Source organism: Podarcis muralis, chromosome 16 (assembly GCF_964188315.1).
Source record: "Podarcis muralis chromosome 16, rPodMur119.hap1.1, whole genome shotgun sequence".
In the NCBI taxonomy this organism is placed as follows: Eukaryota; Metazoa; Chordata; class Lepidosauria; order Squamata; family Lacertidae; genus Podarcis; species Podarcis muralis.
Window position 1 is genome coordinate 4,414,985 of NC_135670.1, and position 24,770 is coordinate 4,439,754.

Genomic DNA, 24,770 nt, shown 5'->3' on the forward strand with positions numbered 1-24,770 from the left:
TGGAATCTACACACACATAAAAACATTTCTGAAAATGCTCTTTAAAAAGCGTTTTTTAAAATACACTGAATTTTCCATTAGGCTCGCCATCGCCACCTAGTGTCAAATTGTATATTGCGCTTAAAACACACTTAAAACATTTTATTTGCAGCTGTATAGCTGAGTCGTTGTTTGGTGGGATCTGTGAAAGATACTCTGTTCAAGACCTCTAAAAAATTTCCGCTTGCAGAATTAGAAGTTTTCCAAATAGTAACGGGAGAACCCCTATCAAATCTGTTGCAAAAGCCCTTGATGTAGATGCGTCCTAAGGAGAGCGACATATTTATTTGTTTGTTTCATAAAATTTATATACCGCTCAAATATGGGGGGGGGGGGACCCTCCAAGTGTTTTACAAAAGGTATACAACGAAATCACAAGACAGTTAACAACAACCATTTTAAACTTTCAAAATATAGTTGAAATCAATGATATACTAAAAACCTGATTGAAATACATTTCCCGTCTTCTATTAAAGAATATAAAACTGTGCGAAAAAAACGACAGTATAAACAGTACAATGAGAATAATTGGAAAACTCGTTTTGTCAGAAGTCTTTTTTATTTAAGTGTTTATTTAAGTATTAATTAGGAAGATTAAGTTTTTTATGCACATAAATCTGCTTTTTCTTCTTTCTTTTTACTATATTTTCTTCTTTTCCTTTTCCTTAATTCTTTTTTCTTTAATTTTCTTTTTGTAGTACGAGATTGTAAATTCTTTGTACATGTGTGTCATTTAAATTAATAAAGATTATTTTTTAAAAAAGGAAGAAATACATTTCATCGTTCTCTGTTCCTGTTTAGGCTTTGCTGGAACAACACAGCTTTTAGCAGGTGCCTCCTATGAAAAATGAGGACTAGCACCTTCAACGTGGTGCAGAACCTCCCTCTGTCATACAGCCCATTTCCAGATGCAGTCCCAAGGCTGCCTCCCCGACCTTCCCACTTTTTTTTTGGCCGCCAATAAGTTTTTCGCAGTGAGAGATTTTACTTTCTTGGGCTCCATGATCACTGCAGATGGTGACAGCAGTCACGAAATTAAAAGACACCTGCTCCTTGGGAGAAAAGTGATGACAACCTGAGACAGCATCTTAAAAAGCAGAGACATCACCTTGCCAACAAAGGTCCGTATAGTTAAAGCCATGGTTTTCCCAGTAGTGATGTATGGAAGTGAGAGCTGGACCATCAAGAAGGCTGATCGCCAAAGAATTGATGCTTTTGAATTCTGGTGCTGGAGGAGACTCTTGAGAGTCCCATGGACTGCAAGAAGATCAAACCTATCAAATTCTGAAGGAAATCAGCCCTGAGTGCTCACTGGAAGGACAGGTCCTGAAGCTGAGGCTCCAAGACTTTGGCCACCTCAGGAGAAGAGAAGACTCCCTGGAAAAGACCCTGATGCTAGGAAAGATGGAGGGCACAAGGAGAAGGGGACGACAGAGGACAAGATGGTGGGACAGTGTTCTCGAAGCTACCAACATGAGTTTGACCAAACTGCGGGAGGCAGTGGAAGACAGGAGGGCCTGGCGTGCTCTGGTCCAGGGGGTCATGAAGAGGCCTACACGACTAAACAACTAAACAACAACAACAAGAAGAAGTTTTTCACATTGTCCAGGTTTTGTTTTTAAAAAGAAGTTGCCGGTTCAGGCTGGCAAGCGAGGGCCGCGATGGCAAGCGAAGGCCTGGATGGCAAGAGAGGGCTCAATAGCGCCCCCTTCTGGCTTCCCTTGCTATAGCATGGAGACCTCTGTCCCGGCCGACCAGGGCTGTGCCGAACGAAGGAAGCGAAGAACAAAGTGCCTTTTTGTGCAAAGTCTCCCCCATCGCCGCCACCGCCAGCCCTGCCCCGTCCTGAAGTGCTTAAAAACATAAATATTGGCTCTGGACGTCAACAAAGAAGGCCGGCAGAGGGGAGGAAGGAGGTCGAGACAACTCTGTCTGCAGACTCCCCCCTTGTTTATTTAAGAATATTTAAGCTCATTGGAAGCTTGCATGGGATTTAGTTTCAGGCTGCAGGCAAAGAGGCAACGACTCTCTTTCGAAAGAGAGAGAGAGAGGGAGGTTTGGAGGCCCAGAAAGACCTACTGACAGCATGTGAGAGGAGACTGCAATCAAATGCACTCTGTACATGCTCAGATGCCATTTCCCTTGCCTGGAAAACGAGCTGCGCAGCTTTGTACCATCTCTGTATAACCGAGGCCGAAAGCGCCCCTGCCCAAAGCATAGTCGGAAAGATAAAGGGCTCGGATAATGCCAGAATTTCAGAGATTCCTACATTGCAGAGGGGGTCAGGCTGGATGACCCTTTAGGTCCCCTTCAAAGCCTGCAATTCTATGAATCCCAGAACCAAAAGACTAATACTGATGATGGAGGTCTTGGGGGTCACGTTGGGCTGGAGGCCATAACCTCAAGCTGGACTCAGAGCATCACTGCGCCCCAAGGTGTAGCTAACCAGGGAGAGGGAAACGCACTCTGCGCATGCTCCAGAGTCGTCTTGTTTCGTATTATCGTCACGAGGAGTTCCAAGGCTGAGAAAGAAGATGCCACGGCTAAGATTAAGACTCTCCCTGAAGACATTAATAGCAGGGGGGTCTTTGGAGACAGACAGACGCCCATTACAGGATCAGCCTTCTCAGAAGTGTGACTCTGAGCATGTCAAGAGTGCTTCCTTTTCTGACGCTGTCCTCCCAGGAGGAGGAGGACGTGAGGGAAGGGGCAGAGAACTGTGTTCCCTCGAGCTGGGTGAGAGCTGTTTGCTGCAAAAAACCAAAACAAAACCACAATATGTACTTTGATCTGACAAGTTGTGTATTTTTGGAAAAAGGGAAACGGCCACAGCGGCCGTCTTCTCCACAGCTGGCCAGCAGAGGGCACTGGCATTCTGCCTACGTCACAAGTCGCCCACAAATGTTTGGGGCACGGTTGGAGGGTGAAGACCCCAGGGATAAAGCAAATTCATGGGTGCGATGGGTGGAAGCGATAAGATATCATATATAATCCTTGGCAATAATTAAATTTTGTTCCTCTCTCACACACACTTCGTTCCAAGCCAGAAGAGAGGCCTTAAATCTCCCAGCATAAATACAGATTTTGGCCCCGGGCCACCAATGAGATCAGCTCAAAAAATGACACACGTGGGAAATGAGGGGGTGGCCGTTTGCCGTCCCCTTCCCACCCCCCGCCTGCCTCACTTTCCAAACTGGTTCCGGCACACCTTCCCCGAAAGGCAGAAATCCCACCGGTGTAGCTTCCTCTGCAGCAATGCAGGAAAACGGCAGCACTCGGCCTTTCATTGCCCTTGCACAGTGTCCTGTGGCAAGGAGTTCCGCAGGCCCACAAGGAACGCAGCTTAAGCGGGAGGGCTTTGCAGAAAACGGGTCTGGAAACCTGGGAGACCCTTCTGGGCAGAATGGAAAGAGTGTGGTCTTTTAAATAATAATAATAATCATCATCATCATCATCATCATCATCCTCAGTCCCCAGCTTCAAGGAGTTGCAAGCTTGGCTGCTCCCAAGCCTGGCATCGCCTGAGCTTCTTTTCCCTAAGCCGCGCCGTCCTTGCAGTGACCTCTCCAAATCTGCTTATGTAAGTGACAAATACTCACTGGCCCCATGCTGGTATAAATTGTTCATTAAAATAATAGGGGGGGGGGGCTGAGAAAGAGGGGAAGAAACACTCCCTAAGCCCCCCCCCCCAGCTCCCTCCCTGAGGTTGCTGGAGAGCTCAGCTGCTGTTCGCAGAGGGCAGACGGGGAGAAAAGTCACAGGCGGGCAGCGTATAAACCTTCGAGATCGCGCTTCTAGATTGCCAGGGATATCTGGCATCCCACCCGACTGGCAGAGCCAAGATCTGCCGGCCCGTAGCGAGCTGGAGAAGGCAGAGGCCAGCTGTCCGCTCAGGAGGGGAGGGCGGCTTGGAGGAAGCCAACACCCCAGAAAAGGCCCCCGTCATATGCTAAAAGGTGTGGGGTACCCATCTGTGCAGCAACACAGCAACTCAGCTTCTCAAAGAAGCTGTTTCTGCTTTGAGAGCAAGCCGCTAGTCCTCAAGGCCGCAAAGGCACATGCGAAAGGGTACGGTGTGTCTGATCCGGGGACATCGGATGCTGGATCTAAGCCTGGCCAATATAATAATAATAATAATTTGTTATTTATACCCCACCCATCTGGCTGGGTTTCCCCAGCCACTCTGGGCGGCTTCCAACAGAACACTAAAATACAATAACCTATTAAACATTCAAAGCTTCCCTAAACAGGGCTGCCTTCAGATGTCTTCTAAAAGTTTGGTAGTTGTTCTTCTCTTTGGCATCTGGTGGGAGGGTGTTCCACAGGGCGGGTGCCACTACCGAGAAGGCCCTTTGCCTGGTTCCCTGTAACTTGGCTTCTTTAGGGCTTTCAAGGTCAGCACCAACACAATACAACAACACAACACAACACGCCAGCTTTCTGCTCCTGCTCCTGCCCTGCCTTCTCTGGACCGTGCAAACCATAGCAACAAAGCATCGAGCAGCTGGAAGCATGTCTTCAGGCACTGCGGGTCAACTGCGGAACTCACTGACACAAGATGTACGACCAGCTGTCAAAGGCAGCAGACCAACAGCTGGGGCAGTCACTCCTAATTTGAAAATAGGTTTGGGGCAACCTTAAAATTTGGAGAGGTGGGACTCTTACCGTCCGTGAAGGGCTCCCACTGGTACAGGCGTCCCATGAACTCCTGGTTGTTGTATGCTGCACACTGGACGGCCCGAGGATCAGGTCGATCGGGCGGGCATGGCTGCGGAAGGAAAGGGGGGAAGGCCGGGCGGGCAGAGAGAGAGAGAGAGAGAGAGAGAGAGAGAGAGAGAGAGAGAGTCAGATTACTCCTGGATTTTAAAAAGATGAACTTGAGATATAGCAAAACTTCTTACTTCCCAGTTCGGAGAAAGGATGTAATTTGACACATTTGCGTACAGCCCTTACATTGCCTTATATCCCACGTTACTCAGCGTAGACCCATTAAAATTGATGGACATGGCTAACGCAGGCCCATTGATTCCAGTGGGTCTTCTCTGAGTAGAAATGTGTTGGATTTTAGCCTCTGAGGGACACGCACAAAATGAGACCGATCTTTCATCCATGTAACAACCTTGCAGGTAGGTCAAAGAGAGAAAGAAACAGACAGAGAGAAAAGCAGGCCCCAGCGCATGCAATAAGTTTCGCGATCAAAGCAGGGATTCGAACTCGCATCCTCCAAGCCGCAAGCCCGCTCTGATTATTGTCGGGAGGGGAGGAAGGAAATTAAGACGCTTGAAACCGGTTTTATCAGGTCAATGCATCCTAATAACCTTTTCTAAGAGCAAATTCATTAATGGCTGTTGTCCGAACAGTCTTTGAAAACGTGGACGTTTTTGGTGTTTGGTTTCCCACCCGTCGTAAAAAGCACAAAAATGCTGCCCTCGTACTAACGATAAAGGAGGTTTGGGAAATTAAGCAGGAAATTCAATCACGAGCTTATCTCCTGCTCACTTCAAAGGGCCGGTAACAATAGAGGCATTATCTGCAGAGAAGCTGGACGCCCAGAGAGGTCATATAGGATTGGGAGAAAACATTCCCTTTCCGCCTCCTCCCAGTGCATTAAAAGTGGTTTGAAAGAGGGGTTTGCGGTGCATGGATAAACAGGTTGTGTAGGCTTTTGCATAGATTCCAAAACCTGCTGGATCTGTTTGACCGGAGTCAAGAGCAGCTGAAAAGAAAATGAGAAAAATCTAGCAAATGATGCCCCTCTGGATCTCTTAAAAAAATAATTGCTTGCCTCAAGCCAAAGGTCATCTCTGAAAGATCATCACACACACACACACACCCCTTGCTCTAACCACTAGGGCTTCCAGAATTGCTCAAAGTTAGGAGTAGGATCCAGTAGAGTTAAAGAGGAAAGGGCCCAAGTCTGTTTAATTCCAAGTTGTACTTGTTCACGGACAGCCTTCCTCTTCTACAAATAATTCCCCCCAACTTGAAGGCAGCTGTTTGTCTGGTCCCAACGGGCCAAACAGGAAAGCTTGGAAGCAGCCACGCAAAACGCCCATGGCTCTAGTCCCTAAGAATTCGCCAGAGCCATCTCTCTGAACAAAGAGGTCTGTTTCCCATCACTGTTCGAAAACTCTTTGTTTACAAGACAAGTAAAAAACAGGAGACTGCACCATACGTTTCTGAAAGTCTTAGGCTGCATACGTACACCCCATACATTTCAAGCACCCACCCTAGAGAATACCGGGAACTGTAGTCCCCCCCCAAGAGCTGCAATCCCCAGCACCCTTTGCAAACTACAGTTCCCAGGGTTCTTTGGGGGTGGAAAGCGTGCTTTAAATGTGTGCTGGGTACGCCCTCTTCATCAGCAAATAAACAACAGTTTGAGCACCAGCTTCTAAACTCGGGATGTAAGGAGCCCAATTAGCTGAATCAGGGCTGTTTTGCAGTGAAACACAACTAACAGAGTAAAATGCAATAGGAGGAATATCTGTTCATTAAATTTAAACTCCTTAATTCTAGCCTCCCGTTAACTTTGCTGCTAACCCCCTCCACTCCTTTCAAGTGTCTCTTCACCTCTGCTACGTCCGGTCCATTCTGCTAATTTTTTGGGCACACCACCAGACTGTAAGAATGATAAAACAAGTCTTGGCAGACCGCTTAATGTTTCCCCCCCCTGCCTCTTGTACCAATCGCAATGCGCTGCGCTAGACACTGTGCAATTTTGGGTTGCATTTTTATTGCTTCCTGGATATTGTATTTTTGTTTACAGTGGCACCTCGGTTTTTGAACGTCGACAAGCGTTTCAGTTTCCTAACGCCGTAAACCCAGAAGCAAACGCTTCGGTTTTTGAACACGCCTCGGAAGTTGAACATGCCACGCAGTTTCCGTATTGAGGCTTCTGTGTTGAGTTTCCGGTTTCCAAACTCAAACGGTCTTCCGGAACGGATTACGTTCGAAAATCCGAGGTACCACTGTACCGCAATTTGAAGTCCGAGGAATTCAAACTGTAATAGTCATACCTTGGGTTGAAGTAGCTTTGGGATAAGTATTTTCAGGTTGCGCGCTGCAGTGACCCGGAAATAATGGAGCGTGTTACTTCCAGGTTTCGCCGCTTGCGCATGCGCAGATGGTCAAAATGACGTCATGCACATGCGCAGAAGCGGCGAATCACGACCCGCGCAGACTGGGTTGTGTTCGCTTCTGGATGTGAACGGAGCACCGAAGGTACCACTGTACGGCAAAGCGCAATGCAAGAAATATGCACCCGTGAATTAAAATTAAACTCCTTTAATTCTCGCCTCCCATCTACGCTGCTGATCCTCTCCACTCCTTTCAAACAGCTCCTACATCTGTTGCTTCTGCTCCATTGCTGTTCGCTTTCTGGGTGGACCAAACAATTTAAAGAAGGATGGAGCAGCCCTGCTCACAGCTACTGCTGCCCTGTTCTTCAGGCATGTCAAAGGCCACCCTAATAATAATAATAATAATAATAATAATAATAATAATAATATTTTATTTGTACCCCGCCCATCTGGCTGGGTTTCTCCAGCCACTCTGGGCGGCTTCCAACAAAGATTAAAGGTACAGGGACCCCTGACCATTAGGTCCAGTCACAAACGACTCTGGGGTTGCGGCACTCATCTCGCTTTATTGGCCGAGGGAGCCGGCGTCCAGCTTCCAGGTAATGTGGCCAGCAGGACTAAGCCGCTTCTGGTGAGCCAGAGCAGCGCACGGAAACGCCGTTTACCTTCCCGCCGGAGTGGTACCTATTTATCTACTTGCATTTTGACGTGCTTTCGAACTGCTAGGTTGACAGGAGCAGGGACTGAGCAACGGGAGCTCACCCCGTCACGGGGATTCGAACCGCCGACCTTCTGATCGGCAAGTCCTAGGCTCTGTGGTTTAACCCACAGCGCCACCCGCGTCTCCATCAAAGATTACAAATACATTAAAATGAAGCACGCAGGCCGCTGGTGGACCACAATTTGGGAGCCCCTGCTATAGGGCGGAAAAACCCCACCCTGATCTCTTACCTCTTGCCTGCAAGCCTTGAACTGCTTGCTCTCTCCTTCGCAGTGGAATGTCTCGGTGCCAGGATAGTAGAGGTTCCACTGCGGCGCTTCGCCACCCGGGCGCACCCCTCCCGGCTGCCCCCTGGCGTGGAACTGAACAGGGTTGCCCCGGTGCAGCAGCCAAATGTCCGGCTCCGCAGGACGAGGAGCCACGGGCTGGTCCACAAAGACGCTGTGCGAAGGCCGCCTGCCCTGGCCCCCCGCCTGGTGCTCGTTCTGCCTCTGGTTCCGTGACCGGGATTGCCCGTGGGGCGGGCGGTTCGCGTGTCCCGCCCCATCAGGCTGGGCCATGGAGCTGCTCTCCGGGCGGCGGGGCGGCTCTGGCGTGGCCCGGTGGCTCTTGCCCGCCCCGGGCCCCTTCCTCTTGGCAGCGGAGCCGTTGTTTCTGAGGACGTGGTGGGTCAGCCGCAGCTCCCCCTGCGCATGGGGAAGGGGGCTGCCAGCCACGGAGGGCCCCTGAGAGGAGGAATGCGTCACGGCCGCTGTGGGGTGGCCGCCTCCCTCTCTGCCGCCGCCCGACGTGGGGATCGAGCCGCCCGTGGAACTCTCTGTCACTTCAGGCGTCTCGTGGGGACTTGCAGAGGATTCTGGGAGGTGCTTCTCGTGGGAACTTGCAGAGGATTCTGGGAGACGCTTGTCGTGGGGCCCTGCAGAGGATTCTGGGAGACGCTCCTCGTGGGGACTTGCAGAGGATTCTGGGAGATGCTTCTCTTGGGGTCTTGCAGAGGATTCTGGGAGATGCTTCTCGTGGGACCTTGCTGAGGATTCGGGGAGATGCTGGTTCCCCGAAGGTGCTGTGGCGCCCCCTGCCTGTTGAGCTTCGCCATGCGACCCTGGAGAGCTTGCTCCTGCCTTCCCCCGATGCTCTGCTTCCCCCAAAGATTCGCTCTTCTGTGGCGTGGCCGTACCCGGTTCCGTGGGCTGCTCTGTGTCCGCTGTGCCCCCTCCGTTTGCCATATGCCCATGACCCTCTGAGTGGCTCTTCAACCCCTCACCAGCCTGTGTGTGGGGCTGGGCAGCAGCGTCCGCCAGCAGAGGCTGTTTTGGCTTCAGGGGGGTCCTGGGTTTGGCCCTGGAGCTCAGGGGCCTCTTCTGCCCGCCAGTTTCCTCCAGCTCCTCTTCCTCGCGGGAGGAAGAGCGGACAGCTTTGCGCCTCTGTTTTTTTGAAGGAGGGGGAGGAGGAGGGGGCGGCGGGGACGGGGGCTCCCCGTCTCTGCCCCCGTGGTGCCTCTTGAATCGGGGCTGGGTCCCCTCGGCCAGGTCTGTGTGGAGGGGCAAGGCGAACGGCAGCTTCCCGTAGCCGTACTTGCCTGGCTTGATCGCCTCTCGAACCCGGGACCTGGAGGGCACAAAGTGCCACAATGTGAATTTGAAACCAAACAAACCTCTGTGTTGCAAAGAGAACGTCAGCAATGTCTAGGCAACACAATGACCATGTACATACGCAATAGACAATCTTTAGAGAATTCCTTCAAACCATAATAAGTACAAAATGAAATCTTTAGTCTAAAAGTCTCTGAAAATCTTTGAATGAGTGAGGTACCAGACTTTGTACGATGAAAGGCAAGCTGTGAAGCTTTGTGTATTCAGCAAATATGATGTCCGACACTGAACAGTGATTCCGGATATTGACTACTGTTTCGTAGAATTCTTCGTCAGCGTGGTGGGAGGATATAGAATTGCTTCATAAACCCATCTTATGTGACTACATTATTACATGAGCACTGTTCCACAGCATTTGATATTTTCATTTATATACATTCATTCGAAATATCCGGAATCACTGTTCAGTGTTGGACATCATATTTGCTGATGCATACAGGCTCCGCTCAGCGCTCCCTTTAAAGAATATTTTTTTTCTCGCATTCCCCCTCCAAAAACTAGGTGCGTCTTATGGATCGAAAAATACGGTAACTGGTTCCCACGTGGTGGGTTTTTTGAAATGCTCAGAGGAAATCTGATTGGTTCTTACAAGCACTGGGTTAAAAGTTATTTTGTTAATAAAAGGGACCTGGGCCGGGGTGTGACAGATTATGATCCGCACTTCCTCCCAGAGTCTTGCTGGCCAAGCCTCATATTTTGTTTTAATCAGGGTCCAGGCCCACCCTAAACCAGACCCCAAACTCACCTCCGGGCCGCCAGCAACTCCGGCGTAGGAGAGGTATCCCAGCTGCGGTGGTCACCATCCCCTTGACCACTGTGGCGCGGCCGGTCGGGACTCAAGCCCGCCTCAGGGCTGTCCCTCCTCAGGGGTTTAAACAAGGGGATGGCGTCCCGGACAGGGGTCCGGGCGGCTGCGCTGTGCCTGAAGGGCTGGTTGGAGGTCCGGCGAGATTCCTGGCTCCCCCGAGGCCTTGGCGGGTGGACCCCAGCCTCCTGTGCGGGAGCAGGGTCCCTCCGGCGGCCATGCTGGGGCGCGACGGCGTCTCGCGAGGGCAGTTCCTCAGCTGGGAGCGCCTGGTGGCGGGTGTGGCGGTTCTGGGGTCCGAGGCGCGGGGTGCGAGGCGGCTGGGCTTGGCCGTGGAGGGTCAGAGCTGAGCCGCGGAAGGGCAGACCTGGCCTGGCACTGCCCTCAGTGTGGAGAGGGTAGGATGGCCGTCCCGGGTAAGGGCTAGCGGGCCGGTTCTCGTGGGCCTGCGGAGGGTACAGCGGCTGCGGGGCCAGCTCCGGCCGGCCGGCCCAGGGGACGCGCTGGTACGGGGACTGGCACGCACGAGTCCTTTCCATGACCCCCAGGCCGCAGGGCTGCGAGCAGGCTGACCATGATGCCCAGGCGCTCCACAAGCCGGGCACCCGGCTCCCGGGGCCATCTTCCTCGGCGGCCTGGCGAGGTCTCCTGCGGGGGACCTGAGGGTGGAAGAAGCAGGGATACATCGTCAGTGGGGTGGCCCTTGTCGGGACCGGAACCCGCCACCCGTTGCCACCCGTCACCCCTTCTCCACGTACATAAGAAGAGCCCAAGATGGAAAAAAGACAAAATCCCTGCTGGAGAAGAATGGCAGTTTAAGTTTTTGTTTTCCCCCCCAAAAAATGTTTATTCATTTTATAACACAACAAAACAACACAAACAGAAAAAACGAAACAATACGAACAAATTCTTGTCTTATCCTTATTTTTCTAAACATTGTTAGGTGGACTTCCCCAAGTCCCCCCTATCTGATTTTCATTTTACCTCATCTTTAGCAGTTTACATATGCCATAATTTTTAACCTTTTTTAAAAAATCACGCTTAAAAGGTAAAGGTAAAGGTACCCCTGCCCGTACGGGCCAGTCTTGCCAGACTCTAGGGTTGTGCGCTCATCTCACTCTATAGGCCGGGAGCCAGCACTGTCCGGAGACACTTCCGGGTCACTTGGCCAGCATGACAAAGCTGCTTCTGGCGAGCCAGAGCCGTACACGGAACGCCGTTTACCTTCCCGCTAGTAAGCGGTCCCTATTTATCTACTTGCACCCGGGGGTGCTTTCGAACTGCTAGGTTGGCAGGCGCTGGGACCGAGCAACGGGAGCGCACCCCGCCGTGGGGATTCGAACCGCCGACCTTTCGATCGGCAAGCCCTAGGCGCTGAGGCTTTTACCCACAGCGCCACCCGCGTCCTAAAATCACGCTTACTTTTGCCATAAAAACTACCAGACTTTCAGAAGACATCTGAAGGCAGCCCTGTTTAGGGAAGCTTTTAATGCATTACTGCATTTTAATATTTTGTTGGCAGCTGCCCAGAGTGGCTGGGGAGGCCCGGCCAGATGGGCGGGGTATAACTATTAAATTGTTGTTGCTGTTGTTGTTGTTATTCTGGCCAAGTGATCTCCCTCAGGTCCAAATCCAGTGCTCTAACCATTGCACCACACCACTCTGTACAAAAAAAACCCCTAATCATGTTCCTATAACTTTCGCCTTGCTGGGGAGGAGGGGAAAGGGTCTCTGCCTTTTCCCGATCCAAATTGGCTACCCGCTTGCCAGAATTATTTCCACCCTGTTCCAAACAGACACAGAAAGAACTGTCCGGGGTGCCAGGAGATCTTTCCCAGCTGCTGACCGTCTGACCGGGCAGCTGGTTTCCTCCCTCGCTGGGCGAGGGCGTCGCGGATGCACAGAGCTGGAGAGGTCTGGACGGGGCACATTTTTCAGCCAAAAAAGGAAATTATTAATAATGTGTAAAGGCTGGTGTGCTCTATAACCCAAATCCTTGGCACTATGGAGTGGGGGACCAAGTCGCAGGGAGAGATAGCGCTGGGGCGGAAGATAACAGAGGCACCAGTCCGTCGGGCGAAAGGGAACCTGGGTTGCTTTTGCTCTAAAAGGCAATCAAAAGGATTGTGGGTTATTTGCTGGTGGAGTACAGGGTCAGGTTTAAGGTGCTGGTTTTGACTTTTAAAGCGCTAGGACCCACGTACCTATGGGACCGCCACTCCTGGTATGCCCCGTGGAGGACCTTAAGGTCCACAAATGACAACACCTTGGAGGTCCCGAGTCGCAAGGTGGTTAGACTGGTCTCAACTAGGGCCAGCGCCTTTTCAGTACTGGCCCCGACTTGGTGGAATGCTCTGTCACAAGAGACCAGGGCCCTGCGGGACTTGACATCTTTCCGCAGGGCCTGCAAGACGGAGCTGTTCCGCCTGGCCTTTGGCTTAGACTCGGTCTGACCCTTACGTATTCCCCTCCCCTTACGGTTCTGATCTATGGGCTACTTTTAAAACGAGGCTGCATTTTAAATTGCATTTTAACCTGTATTTTAAATTGCCCCCCCACACACATTATGTTTCTATTGTAATTTTACTGGTGTTAGCCACCCTGAGCCCAGCTCTGGCCGGGGAGGGCAGGGTATAAATAAAATTTATTATTATTATTGCCTCCACAGTTGGTTTTCAGAGGTAGACTTCCACTGAATGTGGAGGTTCAGATGGACCAATCAGGCTCTTGCAGGTGGCTGCTGCCCGTCGGGACTGGGGAGAGGGCAAAAGTCGGGGTGCCCAACAGTTAGGGGGCGCCACAACTAATGACAGTCAGAGTCAAGTAATTTTGATTTTTGAGGGAGTTGGGTATGTTTAGCCAGGCGAAGAAAAGACAGACAGCGGAATGGACTTCCTTCTTTATAAAGATCTGAGGAATGAGATCATCTTACTTACCATCTTTCTTTTATCAGATCAAAATGATCAGACAACAGCAAAGGTTGCTAGGTTTATCGAGGGTGCAATGAGATTAAGGGCCACTATCGCAATGACAAACCTAGTCAGCATCTTAAAAAGCAGAGACATCCCCTTGCCAACAAAGGTCCGTATAGTTCAAGCTCTGGTTTTCCCAGTAGTGATGTATGGAAGTGAGAGCTGGACCATCAAGAAGGCTGATCGCTGAAGAATGGATGCTTTTGAATTCTGGTGCTGGAGGAGACTCTTGAGAGTCCCATGGACTGCAGGAAGATCAAACCTCTCCATCCTTAAGGAAATCAGCCCTGAGTGCTCACTGGAAGGACAGATCCTGAAGCTGAGGCTCCAATACTTTGACCACCTCATGAGAAGAGAAGACTCCCTGGAAAAGACCCTGATGTTGGGAAAGATGGAGGGCACAAGGAGAAGGGGACAACAGAGGACGAGATGGTTGGACAGTTCTCGAAGCTACCAGCATGAGTTTGACCAAACTGCGGGAGGCAGTGGAAGATAGGAGGGCCTGGTGTGCTCTGGTCACGAAGAGGTGGACACGAATAAACGACTAAACAACAACATGCAACAACAACAACATGCAATCCCCTCTTTTTTTAAAGCCGACTGCATTGGCATCTGTCACTGTCTCCTGCAGGAGTGAGTTCCACAGTTTAACGAAGTAAATAGGGAATCGCTGGCTACCTGAGATAATTCTAACAGGAGTTTTATGACTACCAGGAACGTTAATAATAAAAAGAATAATTTCATTATCTATACCCTACCCATCTGGCTGGGATTTCCCTGCCACTCTGGGCGGCTTACAGCAAAATATAAAAACATAATAAAACATTGTGCATTAAAAACTTCCCGATACGTTCTGCATGCCAAGCAGAACCTACAAAGACGGCGGGCTGTTACAACAACAACAACAACAATGAAATAAAAATAATAAATACTTTTATTTATACCCCGCCCTCCCCAGCCAAGACCAGGCTCAGGGCGGCTAACACCAAATATAAAACAGATTGATTGAAATACAACTTAAAAACAAGATTAAAATACAACATTAAAATGCAGCCTTATTTCAGCAGAAACTCAAAAACTTTTTTGGGGATGAAAACGTCAAGTCTTCACCAAGGCTAACTATCCAGACTGGTCCTGCGTGGGCCAGAAAAAAGCCAGGGAAGTCCCCAAATAGGAGTTCTGTTATCTCTCAGCTGTGATCCTGTGTCTGTAAAAACCAGAATATCAACAGTCTACCTTACAGGTTTGTTGTACAGATAGTAATTTCCTGTGTAAAAAAAATAAATTAAAAAAATTAAGAGGCGATGATTGACCCCAAGCACAACGAGGAAGGACATTTGACCTCTGGCTGGAATAATTCCCCGTTCTGATTCCACCAGCGATCCTCATCAGAAGGGCCTTTGGGGGCTAACTTTCCCCTGCTTTCCATTTCGTCCGTGATGCAACACCCCAAACCACCGCCTTCCAGGGTCTCCGTCTAAAGTTACAAAATCAACATCTAGAAAATTGAGTCCAGATGCTCAATGCACACTGGTCCAAGCTGACGCAGCGCATACGACCCAGAGAGAAATAAACTGAGATCCTTCTTCTCACACCGACCGGAGAGAAGGGTCTTTCATTTGAACAACCTCTCGCTTTGTCCCCCTTCCGAAGAAGGAGGCCTTATTTCGCGCGCAACAAATCCGGCCGGCGGCAAACGTCCCTGGGGAGTCAGTTTGGGGAAAGCTTTGCCCGTTCAGCACTTCTGCATGTGCAGAAGAGGAGGAAAAGCGCCAAAGGAGCAGGGGGACAAAACCTCTCTGTTTCGTTCGATTCGAATCATACGCTGTTTTTGTTCAGTTTCCCTCTCCAAAGTGTTATCGGGATTTATTCTCTCTCTGGACTGCCCCTGTGTTATTTAAGTGCTAGCATCCTCCAGATGTTGCTGTGCTACAGTTCCCATCACCCTTGACTCCGGCCGGCCCCACTGGCTTGCTAAGGGCTGGAATCCAGAAACATCTGGAGGGCTCAGAATCCACACCCATGGCTTGCATATACATCTCCCCCCTTCAGCCTGGCCACCTCCATATTCTGTTGGATTCCAGTTCCCACCTGGTAAGGGACGCGGGTGGCACTGTGGGTTAAACCACAGAGCCTAGGCTTGCCGATCAGAAGGTCGGTGGTTCAAATCCCCGCAACGGGGTGAGCTCCCATTGCTCGGTCCCTGCTCCTGCCAACCTAGCAGTTCGAAAGCACGTCAAAGTGCAAGTAGACTGTTGTAGAAAAGAAAAAAAACCCAATTTTGGGAGTGGGGTGGGGGACAGAATTATAGGATATATAGAATATCCTTCGAACCAGATGCTATATTCCTTGGACTTTTTAAAGATACAGTTAATCCGAAGGATAAAGACTTGGTGGGGAGCGTGCCGATCGACGCCAAAGTCACGCCAACGTTTATCAGCTGCCTGGCAGAAAGCGTGGGCCACAATAATAATTTCCAAAAGGACGAGTTGATTTATTACGCACATGTATTTAAAAGGTTAAATTGGAAATGAAAGGATGGAACAAATCTAGAGACTCTTTGGATTCTGTTTTTAGATGGTCATTAATCAAGATTGCCATATTTATATTGCAGAAAGTATGTATATATTAGGGGGCTGCTCTCTCCACCGGCCAACCCCACACCGGCCCCACATTAACTCCCTACTCTCTGCTTCCCACACTGGGGAAGCCCAGCCAAATAGGCGGGGTATAAATAATGAATTATTATTATTATTATTATTATTATTATTATTCAGCTCCTAAGATGCCCTTTGACTTTCTCAACCACACCTGAATAAGGCAGATTCCATGTTAGAGTTCATTAGCAAAAGAATCGAAAAACTGCCACTATCATAAGGCCATTATACAAAGGGATGGTAGGACTGAATTTTAAGGACTGTTCTGGTTGCCTCGCTTGAAAAAGGATATTGTAGAGCTGGAAAAGGTTCAGAAAAAAGCTAGCAAAATGATCGAGGGGGTGGAGCCGCCACTGATACGCACTGCTCAGTTCAGTATTTCTTATTCACAAACGTTTTCCCCACACTGTTAAAAGTGCAGGGCTCTTTACGTCAGCCATGATCTTCACAACTGAGTTGTCCAGATAGGTCTGGAATATGTCCATTTCACAGGTTATGGGGATGAGGCTAAAGGCTGATAATGCTCAGGAATTGCTTGCTTGTAAGCTTTTATGGTTTGAAGCTCAACATCAAAAAAACAGACGAAGATCATGGCCACTGGTCCCATCACCTCCTGGCAAATAGAAGGGGAAGAAATGGAGGCAGTGAGAGATTTTACTTTCTTGGGCTCCATGATCACTGCAGATGGTGACAGCAGCCGCGAAATTAAAAGACGCCTGCTTCTTGGGAGAAAAGCGATGACAAACCTAGACAGCATCTTACAAAGCAGAGACATCACCTTGCCGACAAAGGTCCGTATAGTTCAAGCTATGGCTTTCCCAGTAGGGATGTATGGAAGCGAGAGCTGGACCATAAAGAAGGCTGATCGCTGAAGAATGGATGCTTCTGAATTATGGTGCTGGAGGAGACTCTTGAGAGTCCCATGGACTGCAAGAAGATCAAACCTCTCCATTCTGAAGGAAATCAGCCCTGAGTGCTCACTGGAAGGACAGATCGTGAAGCTGAGGCTACAATACTTTGGCCACCTCGTGAGAAGAGAAGACTCCCTGGGAAAGACCCCGATGTTGGGAAAGTTGGAGGGCACAAGGAGAAGGGGACGACGGAGGACGAGATGGTGGGACAGTGTTCTCGAAGCTACCAGCATGAGTTTGACCAAACTGCGGGAGGCAGTGGAAGACAGGAGTGCCTGGCGTGCTCTGGTCCAGGGGGTCACGAAGAGTCAGACACGACTAAACGACTAAACAACAACAAGCTTTTGTTATTATTATTGTGGAACAAATAAGAGCCTTGATTACAATCGAGGCCGATGTTTAGGCCTCCGGAGGCAACAGATCTCCCTTTTAACCTTCCAGAAATAGCCAGAATCTTGATTTTCCCATCACTGAAAAAGGATTTCCCCAAAGTGTGGAGTGAGGGGGCCTTGAGCCCATTTATTTTAGCTCCTGCCCACCATTAAAGTTTCCTGGTTGCCTTGCTCCGGCTTCAACAGAGGCAGGAAAAACAAACAAAGAAAGTTAAAAATAGCAGTTCTATTAATGCGGCAAAAGCCTGCACACAACTCTATAACAAATTTTGTTTTGCAGATAATAAAACTGTGTGTGTGTTTGTGTGCCCCCTGTTCTTGCAAGGAGGAAAAGAGAACGCTATTTCAACAAGCCGAATGTGCTGCTGCTTCTTATGCCCATTTTACAGATGGGGAAAACTGAGGGCTGGGAGGCCACTTAACCTGTATCCAGAGGCTGAGTGACTCAGGCAGTCCTCGTGTTGAAAAGAGCGAAAAGAACTTGTGGACATCCAAAGAAGATGAACGCTTGAAGATTCAGGGCAGATAAATGAAAAAGACCTTTTTCATCCAGCACATAGTTAAACTTTGGAACTCACTGCTGCAGGACACCAGTTTGGATGGCTTTAAAAGAGAACTGGTACATAGTCAAGGAGGGGAGAGCGTTGCTAGTGTGCTTCTGGCTGGCCACTCTGGGAACAGGATACTGGACTTGTTCCCTTGGCCTGATCCAACTGAGCTCCTCTGATGTCCTTAATGCAATCAGATTGCAGGCAGATTCTTACCAAACTCCAAGCCGCTAGCCCTCACTTTTCTGAGTTCTCATTCTGTCAATCTCCAGCTCCCTATTCTTATTCTCCATCCAGAACTTTGGCAAAGATTAACTGCCTTCACTTGGGGAATCGATTTCTCCAAGCGAAGGTAGTTAATCTTTGCAAAAAGATCTTTGCTCGTGAGTAAGCCTATTGCTGCAGACTGACTCACCTTCTCGGCGGCTTGGCAGAGGCTGGCCGTCAACATCAGCGCGGAGAGAGTCAAGGAGATGGAAGCCAAGGGAAACCTGGAAATGAAAACAAGGCAGTGAATGTCAGGGAGCTGCTGTTTGTGGTCGAGGCAGGAAGATGGCAGCTGTGCTGAGTTAGGCAGGCTCTCCAGGAAAGTTCCTGAGCAAAGCATGATGGGAATATCCCTGCTTTTAATACCCCATCGCTTTATAGTCAAGGAGGATCCGTTCAATGAACACAGGAAGGTTCCCTGCAAGCTGTGGAGGTCTTGCACTCACTGCTGAATCTAATTAATCTATCTAATTAATAATACTGGTTTAAGGACAGCTTAGTTTATGAACAACGTGGATTAAGAAAAAAGCTGCAATCCCGGAAGTAGGTGTTTTGGTTTGTGAACTTTGCCTTGGTTTAAGAACACGTTTCGCTTCCTGTTGAGTGTGTTGTAAATTGAGTCCCCCGCTGCTATGGGAAAGCACGCCTTGGTTTAAGAACGCTTTGGTTTAAGCACGGATTTCCGGAATGGATTAAGTTCGTAAACCAAGGTACCACTGTAATAATAATATTTTTAAAAATCAGATTCTTCTTGCAAAAGCTGTGGTTTGCTTTAGAGTACGGTTCTCTGCGCTTTGCATTCAGAAGCAGTTCTGCTCCGAGCATCAAGGGAAAACATAGCCATTGTGGTTAGCAGTCATTGGTAGTCATGTTTATTAACATCCATGGTTTTTTTCTGTGAAGAACTAGCATTAGAGCCAAATACATACCCATTCAGATCCAAAAATGCCTATTTGCACCCAGAGGCGGTATTTCGGGACACCCAGGTTTCGGGATGTTCTTACCACTGATTTTTGGTAATCCTGGGATTGTTTTCTCCAAAACAAGGTTAAAAAGTGGGGTAAAATGTTTTCAATAAATCGGAAGCGGCCCCACAGGTCTGGCTTGGCGACAACTCGTATCATCCCTAACCACTGAGCGCCGCTGCCCGCCCAGCGCTGGAGTACAAGGCTCTCGGGAGGGCGCTGCGTTGGCTATCGCGAGACCATCTGGGGTAGGTGGAGAAAGGAATGCGCCTTAAAACCAGCTCAGCAACTTCTGTCGCTATGATTTAATCGTACAGAAGAAAACTCCCTTTTGAAAGCTGGCTGTGAGGAAGATCTCACGCCGGGACCAATGACTTCAGCGCTTCCCCCCACTGCGTCAAGGCAGATTCCAAGCAGCGAGAGCTTTGCTGGCCTCCGAGTCTCTCGCTCGCATCCCTGGGGATCCTCATCAACCGTGCAACGGTTATGTCACCAGGCACCGAGATCGAATCAGTCTCTGGCTGCCACGGCGCCAGCACATCAGAGCCAGAGGGTGGTGGGGGACATCTGGCGGGTGAAACTATGGGCGCTTCCTTGCTCAGAGAGCACCGGGGCCTTTGATGGAAGCCCAGCCAGATGGGCGGGGTATAAATAAATAAATAAATAAATAAATAAATAAATAAATAAATAATAGGCCAGCTCCCTCACTCCATTCTGCATTTGTACGGAACTGATCTCTTAGTGTGGAACTGTGGAACTCCCTGCCTATTGATGAAAATATTTATATCTAGATTTATATCTAGATGCCAGGATAGAGGTGATAAGGAAAACAGGAAGACACAATGAGAGGTAAAGGAGGTTTTGTGGGATTGGTGGAAGTCAGCGTTTGTTTTTCTTTTTAGCGTTTATATTTTTAACTTGTAAGATATGGATTTGGGTTTATTTTGTATGTTGGTTTTTGTGTATTGTTATTTTTCGATATTTTTCATGTTGTTGTTGTGTGGAAAATACTAATAAAATTTAAAAATATATTTAAAAAGAAAGGAAATATTTGTCGAACTCGATGTTGGGGACAACCAGCACACTAACACAAACCAACATACATGGCATTCATTTGGGCACCTTCTATGGCTCAGGTATAGTAGATCGGCCGATCTTAAGAGTACCCTTCTGGCAGACTGAAAAGGGTAATGTGTACTAGGGATGAAGGACACCTGCAAATTTCTCTCAGTCTCTCAAGTTCAGTTCTTCATACCAGTTTGTGATTTTGTTTTTAACTCCTCGCAAAAACTCATTGGCATTGTACGGGGCTGGGCTAGAATGACCCCTTTGGTCCCTTACGACTCTACAAATTGTGAATTTAGTGTGAATTTCTCATAACGCGCACATTTCTGGTGCAATTTTGCCCAACGGACACATTTTTTTTGCAAAGCCATTTCCCCTTATACGATGCATTTTCGTTTCGCATTTCCACTAAAACCCACGTCGGAACGTGATTTTGCCGAATGGACACTTTTTTGCAAAGCGGCGATGCCCGATTCGATGCGTTCTTCCTGCATTCTTTCCACATTTCACCCTAGTTATATGCAATTTTTGATACTTGCCTGGAAAAACTACCCTGCAAAATTCAGAGATTTCCAGGGAGGGCTGTGCTTTGGGTCACATACCCGTTTTGCAGAAATTGCAGATTAGGCAGGTTTGCTTTTAAATGCAGATTTAAATCAAAATCTCTTCCCCAAAGAAATTTTCACGAGAGCTACCCCATTTTCACCCTAGGGGCACGTGCCCTCCCACCACAAACTTTCTGGCTCCAATCCTTTCCTATCCAGAGGTCAACAGGCTGCCCTGTCCTTTTGCTGAAGTGAGTCACTTACTAAGAGGGGACGGGCGGTTCTCACCTTCCCCATCTCTCCTGAAAAATCGCCCATCCTGCACAAAAGGAAATAAAGGGAACAAGCGTGCAGCAGTTTTATTACCCTGTGTGACCGCCAAGAGATTCTCGCGGCAGGCCAAGGATTAGTCAGAGGCTGGCTCAGATGGGTAGCCTGCGTTGTCACCAACCAGATTGGGGCAAAACAACCCCCACAAGAAAAAGACGTGCCCCCCCCCCCCCCCCGCGCCCGGAGATCAACCTACGCAAGCAGGAATCAAGTGCCGCAAAACCAAGCGAAGGTGACTCACGCAGGGAGGCGGCTGTGGAATCTCCTTTGCCAGGGGCGCTTTTTAATTATGATTTTTGCAAGGGAGAAAAAAAGTTGGACAGGAATTTGGTCGGGATGTTTGCAGAGGTTGTCCTGGCTCAGGACGGAGCCCGTGATGATGAGACAGCCCTCGGAGTTTCTTCCAACAGAGCAATAAAAGAACGCTCTCTTCCCTAATGCGCGCACACATGGTTCTGTACTCAATGCACAGCGCATTAATCCGTCAACATGCACCTTGCAGAGAGCGGCTGGCACTAAAAATATTTTCCTGTTCAGCAGCTTTCAATGCTGTTCGGACTTTCGGTTGTTGTTTTTTTCATTTTTGTTTAATTTTTTTATTTATGCTTTTCAGGTCGATACATTTCACTGATTTTATAATCATTTTGACATTTCAAAGCTTGACTTCCTTCCCCCTCTTTCTGCGGTTCCTCAAATTTATTTTTAGTATCTTCTGCATCTCCTAATTAACTTAATTTGCTCATTAATTCATCTTTTTTAAATATATACTCTTACAAAACTGCAGGTTATTACAATAATCCTGCCCATGTTTTTATCTGTTTACAATTTCTCTGTAAATATTCAGTAAACCATTTCCATTCTGCTACAAAAAGTTTGCTATCTTGATTTCTTATTCTTCCAGACTTTCAGTTGTTTTTTAACGTGCCGCTCAAAACTAGTTCTCTTACGCAAGAGAGAGACGGTGGTAGTGTAGTGGTTATGTCTAAAGTCCATTTTGGGGGCCTAATCCGGCTCGCCGGTCCGTTTAATCTGGCCCCTGTGGAAGTTTACTTCCTGGGCTAAAATCCTAAAAAAAGTTCAACACCTTCAACCCTAAAAAAACAACTTCAATCCCAAAATAAGCTCAACAACTTTGGTCGGGCCGTTGGTCAGTGCCCACAGATCTCCACTTCATCAAATCTGGCCCTCTTTGAAAAAAGTTTGGACACCACTGAGTGTTGGACCCAGGAGACATGGATTCAAATCCTCCCACTCGGCTGACTGGGAGCTCACGGGGGGGGGGGGGCAGTGACCCTTGGGGGCTGCCAGCCACTGCTTCTCTCAGCCTGACCTACTTCACAGGATTGCCGTGGGGATTAAATGTTGAGGTGGAGAACTATGTCTGCGGCAACCTTTGTGCAGTACAGTGGAGACTTAATTTAGAGAATCCATAGTCACAAGGTGTGATGAATGGTGGCTTTACCTGGGGTTCAGTAAGGACCATTGCCTAGGTAGCTGCATACATTCTACCTCTCCAATCAGGGGCAGAATTTGAGGGAATCACAGAGCACCACTGTTATGCTCAGCTCCTGCTCTTGAACTTTCCAATTTGGGCACCTGGCTGGCCGCAGGGAGAAGAGTTTGCCGTAATACAAGTGCCCCTCGTTGGCCAGATCCAGCTGCTGAATATCCCTTCTCGTATTCCAATGTGTTTATGGATATATGGAGCCTCCCTGTTTCAAGGCAGTATACCTTGAATCAAGGCGATCAAGGCCAAATCGGAGAATCTAAATCCTGGAGGTAAGTTCTTTAGCCCATTTCTACTACATGAGATTCCAGGAACATAAGAATAGGTGGAGGTACTGGATCAGGGCGAAAGGAGCCCTGTTTTCACAGCAGCCAAATGCCCCCAAGAACCGGGGGATCGAGGTAGACTGCCTCTGGGCCTGCAGGTTCCATCAGAAGAGCCCTGGATCTAGGCCACCTAGTCCAGCAATCCTGGCCTCCTAGGGCAGGGGTCAGCAACCTAAGGCCCATGGGCCAAAAGCGGCCTGCGGAGGTCATTTGACCGGCCCACAAGCCGCTCCCAAACCGAGCTACCAGCGCAGCGACTCGCTTCCGTGGCACCAGAAATCGCATCTGCGCAGGTGTGAAAATTGCGCCTGCACATGCGCAGACGCCGAAAATCATGGGCAAGGGCGCGATCCGGCCCACGGAGGGATCTCCACGGAACCGATCCGGCACAGGCAAGATAAACCTTGCTGACCCCCATCCTAGGGGGCAACTAGGGAAACTCGCAAGGATGATCTGAGTGCAACAGCAATTCTCGTTTGCCTGGCGATCCCCAGCAACTGTTCTCATCCAGTGGTGTTTACTGCCTCCGACACGGGAGGTGGGACACAGCCATCATGGCTCATGCACAACCTGTGGTTTTGGGTAGAGGAAAGGCCCCTTTCCCAGAAAACGTCAACCTGGGTGGCACAATTTTCAAAGCCGCTTTCACAACGGGCTTCGTTGACCACGCGGCAAAACTGTCACCAAACATCGCAAACGTCACCCTCGGCTAGCAAACACCCCGGGGAGCAGAGAACGAGCACTTGTGAAAATATAACGGGTACGCAGACATTCTTTTGTGCATGTTTGACTTTGTTTTTGGGTTGGGTGGGAGGGTACGGGACATGGTCCCAGGCCTCTGTCGCACGGGGCGGGAAAATGCTTTCCTTCCCCGTCAGGCCTTCTTGGAACTGAGATTGCGATCTGTCTCAAAATTCAGCGTTCTGTCTCTCTGCTCCTAAAATAATTCCTTCTTTATGACAGGTCAACTCTCCCTTTGATTATTACGATTGCAGAGGTCCCGCGCAGCTTGGAAGAGAGATAAGTTATTTCCACAAACAAGAAGTCTCTTGAGAAGGGGGAGAGTTCAGCCTCTCTGAGTTTGATCGCTCCAAAGCCAAGGGCTCGGGAGGGCAGGAAACTATGCTCTCCAGACAGGGTGGGACATGGCCAGCAGCCACGAGGGCCAACCGTTGAAAAGGGCGGCAGGAAACGTTCTCTCAGGAGGGACCCGGCAGTCGTGGTCAAGGCCGCCCAACGAGAGCTGATGGGCCACAGGCAAGCTGTTCTGGAAGCTTCCGAGATGCCCGCCAAACAAAACCCGAATTCAGGGTTCGATTCCTGCCCCCCCCTGCAAGACAAGTTTGCTGCCGGCCATTTTGAACCACCCAACCCATTTCAAGAGTTCAACGGGATTTTCGCTCCCAGAAACTTTTCAATGGAGGTCCTGCAAATACACAAAAGATATATACCCTCAGCGTATTTACTGGGGTGGGGGGAAAGGAACTAGTTCACTGAAATAGTTCAGACATCCCATTTGGGGTTAGTCGCATGTTCCCAATCAACCATGTTCTTCGACATCAACTTCGTTGGACTGGTCATGTCGTGCGGATGCCTGATGACCGTCTTCCAAAGAAACTACTCTATTCCGAACTTAAAAATGGAAAGCGTAATTCTGGTGGTCAATAAAAGAGGTTTAAAGACTCTCTCAAGGCATATCTTAAAAAATGTAGTATAAACACCAACAATTGGGAAACACTGGCCTGCGAGCGCTCCAGTTGGAGAACAGCCTATAGCAAAGGTGTCATGGGCTTTGAAGACACTCAAACTCAGGACGCAAGGGAGAAACGTGCTAAGAGGAAGGCACGCTTGGCAAATCCACACCGGGATCAACCCCTGCCCGGAAACCAGTGTCCCCACTGTGGAAGGACGTGTGGACCCAGAATTGGCCTCCACAGTCACTTACGGACTCATTGTTAAAACTGTGTTTATGGAAGAATATAGAGA

At 49.1% G+C, this 24,770-nt stretch overlaps 1 protein-coding gene across 2 annotated transcripts in view; it reads right to left on the minus strand.

The window, feature by feature from the left end:
• The window catches only part of ADAMTSL4 (ADAMTS like 4), an 80,291-nt gene that overhangs the window by 21,939 nt on the left and 33,582 nt on the right, over positions 1 to 24,770 (minus strand). For both annotated transcript variants that reach the window (XM_028709878.2, XM_028709876.2), the window contains 4 exons: positions 18,195 to 18,270; positions 10,240 to 10,958; positions 8,073 to 9,450; positions 4,705 to 4,807 (listed from right to left, as the gene is read on the minus strand). In XM_028709878.2, the coding sequence (XP_028565711.2) occupies positions 4,705 to 4,807; positions 8,073 to 9,450; positions 10,240 to 10,958; positions 18,195 to 18,270 (2,276 nt within the window). The remainder of the gene's footprint in view (positions 1 to 4,704; positions 4,808 to 8,072; positions 9,451 to 10,239; positions 10,959 to 18,194; positions 18,271 to 24,770) is intronic.